Genomic DNA, 9,295 nt, shown 5'->3' on the forward strand with positions numbered 1-9,295 from the left:
TGTGAGGCAGGCACCGGAACCATTGCGCTAAATCCCCAGCCCTGGCATTTTGTGTGTGTGTGTGTGTGTGTGTGTGTGTGTGTGTGTGTACCAGGGATCAAACACAGGACCTTGCACTTGCAAGTCAGGCGTGGTGCCACTGAGCTAAATCCCCGGCTCTTTATAGACATTCTTGTATTTGTCATCTGCACAAATCCCCACACACAAAACCCCCACACATCCTGAAAAATGACTCCAGGGCCTTTGCACTGAGCTATATCAACAGCCCTTTTTACTTTTTGAGACAGAGTCTCGTTGAGTCTACCAGGCTAGGTTCAAACTTGGAATCCTGCTTTAGTCTCCTAGAGTACTGGGATTATAGGTGTGTGTCACCATGCCTGGCTCACAATTGTATTTATATTTATTCATGTGATTATTTGTTTAATATCCATCCTATAAGCTTCCTGAGTTTTAGAACTATACATTTTGTTCACATTTATATCTTTATAAATGCTAGTATATTGTAGGTGTGCAGTAAATATTGTTGAATGATAGAAATAGTTCTGGCTAGTGAAATCTCCACAGTACCTTTCAGCCTTTATATTTTAGTTTTAGTGTTTTTGTATTTTGTTTCATTTTGTTTTGTTTTGTTTTAGCTAGGGTTGTAGTATTTAGGCTGGCCTTGAGCTTGCTATATAGCCCAGGCTGGCCTCAAACTTGAGATCTTCCTGCCTCAGACTCCTGAGTGCTGGGATTTCAGGTGAGTACCACACCTGACTCTTTCAGGCTTTGAGAATCTTAAAATTGAGTGAGAAGAGAGTAGTAGCATCTGTGATTTCATAAGGATCATTTGCGTTTACATCATGTTCTTAGGTTGGAAAATACCAATACATAGTGCCTACTAGATTGTTTTCTGCTTTCAAGAGTGATTCATGCTGGGATTGGTGGCACACGCCTGTTATCTCAGCTACTCAGGAAGATGAAGAAGGAAGATTATAAGTTCAAGGCCAGGCTAAGCAACTTAGTGAGACCCTATCTCAAAATAAAAAATGAAAAGGGCTGGATACAACTCAGTGATAAATGGGCCCTAGGTTTGAGCCATGGTAATACACACACACACACACACACACACACACACACACACACACACACAATGATTCATTTCTGCATTTTCTGGCAACAGTGGAGAAATGTTGGGTCCTAAAATATATATGGGAATTGTTTTATACAGCTGTTCATAAGGTCCGCAGATTAGATGGGATGTCAAAAAGTCCTGCAGGGAGGAACAGAGAAAATGCTTCAGTGAAAGATAACTTCGAACTAGAGGTACTTCAAACACAATACAAAGAACTTAAGGAAAAGGTAAGTAACTTCACTTCTGGGGTTTCTTTTGCTGCTGTTTGTTTGGTACCAGGGATGGAACTCAAGACCTTGCACTTGTGAGGCAGGCAGCTGCACCACTGAGCTAAATCCCTGGCCTGCTGCTGGTTTTTGTTTTTTTTTTTTCTTTTAATGCTGAGGATTAAACCCAGGGCCTTGTGTAAGCTAAGCACGTGCTGTACCGCTGAGCTACACTTCCATACCAACTTGTGTTTTTTTATAACTATTTCATTCACTTAGGTGTTTGGAAGCATTGTACAGTCAAATATAAATTTTTCAAACAAGCATCTCAATTTTGTTCCCATGAAATGAGAGGTTGGGGAAAGAAAGCCAAAATACTTAGACAAAGAAACAGTGTAAGATTCCTAACAGTAAAGCAAGAAAAGAAACACTCTATACCAGATCCAAAGAGAAACACAAACTCTTAAAGCACTGAGATTACACCATATATCTTTATAAGAAGAACAGTATAACAGTTGCTATTTTATTAGCAGCTTTAATATGACCATGTGTAGGTCCCTAAGAAAACCAGGAACAAAATGTGGAATTCCAGTTCACTGAAGTATGACCTGGATTGTTGAGTGCCTTTTAGAAACTAAAGAATCTATACGTGATGTGAAAGTGAAAGCAAGAGTATTAGAGAAAAGGAAAGGGATTGTGGAGTGGGGTAAAGGGGAAGTGATCAAAGTTTATCATACACATATATGAAATGAAACCTGTTCTATGCAGTTACTATGCACTAAGTGTGAGTATCAAGTGTATCCTTAACTTGTTCTTGCTGACTATCAGTTAATTTGGGATTTACAGCTGAAGGTGATGGAAGAAGAAATCCTCATTAAGAACGGAGAAATTAAAATCTTGCGGGACTCATTGTATCAGTCAGAATCCATTCTGGAAGAACAGAAACGATCACATTTCCTTCTTGAACAAGAGAAAACCCAAACACTCAGTGACAAAGAAAAAGAATTCTCCAGAAAGGTGACTCAGAGCAATTGTTTTGCATATGATGAAAGCAACTTTGTCTGCTCACTGACTTCCTTGTTTCATTTATTTTGCAGTATAGGGGATTGAGCCCAGAGCCTTCTCACCAAGCTACCTCCCCGCCCATTTTTCATTTTGAGCTAAGTTGCCCACACTTGGCTCAAACTTGAGATCCTCCTGCCTTAGCCTCCCAGAGTGCTAGGATTACAGGCATGTACCATCACACCTGGCTCCTGATTTCCTGTAGAAGCAAAGATGCAGTGTTGCCTATAAATCTTCTAGGGAGTTTTCCATAGCTGTTTGTCTTAAGTACTTTCTGCTTTTAGCAAATTGCTACATTTTTCTTCCAGAGTCTGCATAAGGTCTAGAAAAGGACTGGGATGAAATACTGTATCACTGTGGTAGTCTTAGCAAGAATAAATCACTAGTTTAGAATTTCTAGAAACAGACTTAAATTCAGGCTCTTCTGGTAAACAAACCCAGTTAACCTACCTTAAGCCAAAAGGAAATCTAAAGACTTATGTAAAACCAGGTCTGGGAAGACAGCAGTATGTTAGGGTCTTGAGTGACTTAGACCTCACCGTGACACATTTTAATTTCCTATGCTTTAGATAAGTTCTGTCCCTATGGGAAAGGATGTATTCTCCAGAAGCTCCTGGACTCATGCTCATATTCTTAACTCCAAAGCACCAGTAAGACTTGGCTCCCTACCTCAAGTTTAAAAATCTGCAGAAGGCACTGATCATTCTACCTTGAGTCAGATGTCTGTCCCTGGACCAGCTGCTGTCCAGTGAAAGCCCCCATTTGAATCACATGTTCAGAGGCAGGCAAATGACTGTTTCTCAGGAAAAGAAAACGCTGTTGTGAGAAGAAAAACAGCAAGTATCTAGTATTTATCACCACTTTCCTTCACTCCCTTCTGAAAGGGTGTGTGTGTGTGTGATTTGAGACTGAAGCCAGGGCCTCACATAGGCAAGCACTCTTCCAGTGTACTAAGACCCCAGCCAAATTTAACAAACTTTAAATATTCTATGAACTTACTTATGCCCAGCGCTGTCTTCATATAAATGATGAAAAGCTGGACGTTGTGGTCCACACCTATAATCTCAGCTCTGGGGAGGCTGAGGCAAGAGGATCACAAGTTCAAGACCAGCCTGGGCTATTTAGTAAGTTCAAGGCAACCTGAACTATATTGCAGCACCCTCTTTCAAGAAAACAAAAGCTGGTGTGGCACACTTGTAATCCTTAGCCTTCCTCAAAAGAGAATGCTGAGGCAGGAGGATCTCCACAAGTTCAAAGCCAACCTGCTCTACATAGTCAGACCCTATCTCAAAAAACAAACAAATAAATGAATAAATGAAAGAATGAGTGCTGAAGAACAAGGAATTTGCAGTTATCCAAACTAGAGTTTGAATCCAGGCTTTAGTGGTGACCTCAGGATAATGATTGAAGCTTCATAACTTATTTCTGACTATCCCAGAAAATAACCAGAAAGGTTGTTAAGAGGCCCAAATCTGCATTTATTGCTACTGGTGGTGTGCCTGGTACAAGGTAAGTGTAGGAAATGATGGCTGCAGAGCCTGGGAGGCTGAGCAGCAGGCCGCACACAGGGCTTTGGTAAAACTATGAAGTACTCTGCCTAAACTTTTCAAAAAGACTTAGAAGGCCAGATATATAGCTCAGTGGTTCTGCCGCCTGCCTTGCAAGTGCAAGGTCCCGAGTTCAGTTCCCACTACCAAAAAAAAAAAAAAAAGACCTAGAAATGCATACCATTACATTTATTAAAAGATCAACAGCCTCGCCGGATGTGGTGGCACACGCCTGTAATCTCAGCACTTGGGAGGCTGAGGCAGGAGGATTGCTGACCAGCCTGAACTACACAGTGAATTCCAGGTCAGTCTCAACTACATAGTGAGACCCTGTCTCAAAAAACCAAAACAAAACAAAACAAAAAGATCAACAGCCAGACATCTTGCTAATCCCAGCAACTCAGGAGGCTAAGACAGAGGGATTACAAGTTCAAAATTAGCTTGGGCAACATGCTGAGACCCTATCTCAAAAAAAGAAAAATGTCCAGGCATGGTTGTGCACACTTGTAGTCCTACTCAGGAGGCTGAGGTAGAAGGATTGCCATGAGTTTGAGGCCAGCCTGGGCTACATAGTGAGTTCATCAACCTAAACTACACAGCGAGACCCCGTCTCAAAAGAGAAGTTACTATTGAGATTTGGCACCTTGCCTAACTCTATGCTGCACAATTTATATTCATCATCCTCCTTAATCACCCCACACTGATGAAGACAAGTGTGTGTGTTGCAAATTCAGAAAGGCTCAGTAAGTGGAGGGCCCACCACTGCCTTCACAATACTTAAAAGTCAGACGTCTTTCTAGAGTATCCTATTGTCTTTCAGGAAGGTAACATTTTTTTTTTTTTTTTTTTTTTTTTTTTTTTTTTGGTTTTTTGAGACAGGGTCTCATTAGGTTGAGATTGACCTGGAACTCACTATGTAGCCCAGGCTGGTCTCAAACTCACAGCGATCCTCCTGCCTCAGCCTCCCAAGTGTTGGGATTACAGGCATGTGCCGCCATGCCCAGCATTTTGGTTTTTTTTTGGGTGGGGGTGCATTTTATATTTTAGGACATTTACATGACAGCAGACTTTCATATGTGTCGTCATTGTTTTACCTTTACTAGCTTGGGATTTTGAAGCACAGAGATATTTTTATGCACATTACAATGTCACTGCAAATGTATTTCTTTGGCCTTCCAGCTACAATCATTGCAGTCTGAGCTCCAGTTTAAAGATGCAGAAATGAATGAATTAAGGGCAAAGCTTGAGAGCAGTGAACGGGTGAATAAACTGGCCGCTCCCTCCATTCCCCATGTCAGGTAAGGATGGTGCTGGAGGGACAGTTCAGTTTTATGTCATTTAGTAAAATGTGTGTAACCCTGTCAGGCTGGTCCTGGATGGAGGCCATTAGACCCTGCCACTTGGGCAGGGGTCTTCTTTGCTGAAGGATTCAGCGGTGGTTTGGATGAAGCTGAATGATTTGAGATGTCACAGCATAAAGGCCCTCACTCTAGGTGCTTCCTTTGAGTGAGACTTTATAAACACAGTTTCTCAAAAGTAGAGTAGAAAAAGCAAGCCAGGGTAGTGGTACTTGTCTGTAATCCCAGCAGTCTGGGAGGCTGAGGCAAGAGAATCACAAATTAGAGCCCAGCCTGAGAAATTTAGTGCCTTTATATCAAAAAAAAAAAAAAAAAAAAAAAAATTAGAGCCAGACATGATGGCACATGCCTGTAATCCCAGCACTCTGGAGGCTGAGGCAGGAGGATTGCCATAAGTTCAAGGCCAGTCTGGGCTACATAGTAAGTTCACAGCCAGCTGGAACTACCTAACAAGACCTTGTCTCAAAAAGGAAAAAAAAAATTAAAACATATATAGATATATATACACACATATATACACATATGTAATACACACACACACACACACACACATATGAAAGGACTGGAGATGTAGCTCAGTGTGAAGACCCTAAATTTAATCTCCAATATCACAAAAAAATACATGCATACATACATTCCTAAAAAAAACTTAAAAGATGAGCCAGGGATTTAGCTCAGTGGTTCCATCACCTCCCTCACAAGCGCAAGGGCCCAAGTTCAATCCCTGTTACCAAAAGAAAAAAAGAAAAAGAAAATTGAAAAGATGATCTCCATATTTTGGGGCAGGGCCAGTCTTCATTCTTAGTGATTTAACATAACGGGGTTAGCATGCAGCACAGTGGCAGACTGCTTATGTAGCACACATAGAGCCTGGGTTCCATCCCTCCCTGACCAAAAAATCTGTTTACCGTAACAGATTTTGCCCCAAGTATGAGTATATTTCCAAGTACAAATATACTTCAGTCCTAGCTAAGTATTTGGAATTTTTTTCCTTCATTGCCGCCCTGGGACCTTTTTCTAGCGGTCCCTCCTTTGCTGCCAGATATGCTTAGCTTGTTAATAGTATGTTTTCTATTTTCTGCCTGTCAGGACAGTCTGGTACTGTATATATCAGCCTCGAAATTTGAATGGTGTCAGGGCATTTTTCTAACATTAAACATTTTGCCTTTGCCCATAATAAGCAGGCTATGGGATTAAACTCACCTTGCCTTGCATACTTCAGGGAGACGAGAGTTAAGGGAATCTATCCTCACCTCTTCACACATCAGTAAAGGAGAAGATCAAAGGGCTAAGACTGCTCCTCAAACATGGAGAGAAACTTGAGGAACTTGCTGTTTTTAACACACTTTTTGTTCTTCTTCTTTGGGACAGGGTCTCCCTGTGCATTTCAGGTTGGCCTTGAACACACTGTGTAGCCCAGGGTGGCCTCAAACTCACAGCAATCCTGCCTCAGCCTCCCAAGCTGGGATTACAGGGATGTGCCACCACACCTGGCTTTAACACTTTCTAATAGAGTCTTTTTCTGATTGTGAGTCTTTGGATTCAGTCCCAGACTATTAAAAATTAGGTTGTTCAGCCGGGCATGGTGGCTCACGCCTATAATCCCAGCACTCGGGAGACTGAGGCAGGAGGATCGCTGAGTTTGAGACCAGCCTAGACTACATAGTGAGTTCCGGGTCAGTCTCAACTACATAGTGAGACCCTGTCTTAATAAATAAATAAATAAAAATTAGGTTGTTCACGCTGAACAATTTTTTTGGTGGAATTGGAAATAGTAAAGGAATTATGGCCAGTGTTTCGGGGTGACTAGAGGAGAATATGGAAATTTGGTAATTCCTATTGAAATGCCTTGAATTTTGTACTATCATCCTGGACAGAGTATGAACATGCATAATAGATGAAACCACTAGTCAAAACACCTAGGCATGAAAAGATGAAATTTGTTGAAGTTTAATAACCAAGTACTTTTAAGTGATTTTAGCAGAATCATGACTTTGCTTTTATAGTTAACTTTTTTCAGTCCTAGGAAAAACCTTTCTGTGGTTGTAAGACCCGAAGCATGTTCCTCACAGTTTGGAAAAACATCTTTTCCTACAAAGGAGTCTTTTAGTGCTAACATGTCCTTTCCCCAACCCTGCCAGACAGAGCCAGGATGCAAGTCTCTGCTCAACAGAGAGGGTACGTGAGTCTATTAACCATCTATTGCTATATAACAGACTACTCAAACTTACGGCTTAAGACAAAAATGACTATTTAATTTCTCCCAATTCTGGGAGTTTGCAGTTCTAAGTGGGTACAGTCAGAACAGCTCACCTCTTCAGGGACTAGAGTCACTCAAACTTTGTTAAGGGTGGAGGATCTGGTTCATTCACATGGCTGAAAACATTCATTTCCAGATGGGCCTCTCATAGAGTTACTAGGTGTCCTTAAAACATGGTAGATGGCTTCTCTTACTGCCAGCAAATTCAGAGACACCCAGAAGCTATTTTTATGGCCTAACCTCAGAAGACACATACCAGCTTGGTTCAGTGACACACACATAGTCCCAGCTACTGGGAAGGCTGAGGCAGAATGATGAGGTCAGCCCACTGCAATTTAGGTCAGGCTATGCAATTTAGACAGACTTTGTCTCAAAATTTAAAAAAGGGAGGAGTTGGGGATGTAGCTCAGTGGTAAAGCACTGCTGGGTTCATCCTCAGTATAACAATAGGAAGACTCATACCATCTCTTATGTTACATCTCCTTTATCAGAAACAGTTCATTGAACCTGGGTCATATTCAACAGCAACAAGGGAATTTTGAAGGGAAATGTGTCAAAAAATTTATGGGCATATTTTGGTAATGGGGATTGAACCTAGGGCCTTGGACATGCTAAGCATGTGCTTTACTGCTAAACTACACCCCCCTGTCCTTGAATGCATATTTAGAAACCACCAGTCAGCATTCGTGGACTAGAAGCATCCCTGGTGTGCAGGAACATGTGCTCCTGTTGTAGTCCAGCCATGAGCCTGCACAGACAGAGATTGCTGGTTCTTTCTAGAGGGAGACCATCTAGCATTGCTAGTTTCTCTTTGAGACTGTGCTGTGCCAGTTCATCTTGTAAATCAGATACAGTTAATTTTCTTCCCACTATCAGCTTTTTCAGATCTTGCCAATTCCCAGAAACTATGGTCTACTCACATGTTTGGTGTCTAGAAATTGATGATACAGTGCAGGGTAGTGTTACAAGCAGACATGAGAGCCCAGTGGCCTAGATATTTGTCCTAACCTACATACTGGCTTATCTGATCTGGGCAAATCCTTAATCCCTGACCCTCAGATCCCCTAAATGTAAAACAGAGTTAATGATAATACCTTCTCGGAGGGTTGCTGTGAGGAACAAGTGAGCTGCTGTGTGTAAAATCTTGGAGTAGTATCAGATACCACTAAGCTCTGTATAAATGTTAGTGGTTACTGTATTCATCTTGTCGCTTCATTTTGAAGTGAGTCAAACAGCCTACTTTTGTGTGAATTCCTTTTATATGAAGAAAACAAAACCTGCAAGTTGCTTTGGTTAATCCAAGGTTGAAGAAGTAGAACAGCCTGTTTTAAACTCATTACATGTAAGAGTTTCTGATATGTCTATGCTTTTGTTTCACATTTTATCTAATTTCAGATAATAAGACCCACAGTCTGAGAAGTAGTCCTGTAAAGCAAGAAGAGGTACAGAAAAGTCTTACTGGCAGCTGGATGCAGAAATCAAACACTGAAGGTATCAGAATCCCTGCTTTTCCTGCAGCAGCCTGCATGGCTCCCATTATCCTCTACAATGCTCAGCAGAATTGCCTGGGAAACTGCCTGGAACTCTGAGAGCTCCCACCCCAGGCAGTCCTTCAGAGGGGCCAGGCAAGTAGGAGTGTATGACTCAAGCAGAAGCTGGGGAGCGAGGGTGAGGGGATACTGGGGATTGAACCCAGGGCCTTCACACTGAGCTGTATCCCCAGCCCTTTTATATATATATATATATAT

General features: G+C 41.7%; 1 protein-coding gene across 2 annotated transcripts in view; it reads left to right on the forward strand.

Annotated features, from left to right (window-relative positions):
• Atrip (ATR interacting protein) overlaps nt 1-9,295 on the forward strand; it is a 15,901-nt gene that overhangs the window by 1,797 nt on the left and 4,809 nt on the right. For both annotated transcript variants that reach the window (XM_010615647.2, XM_010615646.3), the window contains exons 2-6: nt 1,211-1,341; nt 2,167-2,337; nt 5,109-5,227; nt 7,308-7,465; nt 8,943-9,038. In XM_010615647.2, coding sequence (XP_010613949.1) covers nt 1,211-1,341; nt 2,167-2,337; nt 5,109-5,227; nt 7,308-7,465; nt 8,943-9,038 — 675 coding nt within the window. The remainder of the gene's footprint in view (nt 1-1,210; nt 1,342-2,166; nt 2,338-5,108; nt 5,228-7,307; nt 7,466-8,942; nt 9,039-9,295) is intronic.

The sequence above is a fragment of the Fukomys damarensis genome, unplaced genomic scaffold (assembly GCF_012274545.1).
Source record: "Fukomys damarensis isolate Sample0158 unplaced genomic scaffold, DMR_v1.0_HiC HiC_scaffold_37, whole genome shotgun sequence".
Lineage (NCBI taxonomy): Eukaryota > Metazoa > Chordata > Mammalia > Rodentia > Bathyergidae > Fukomys > Fukomys damarensis.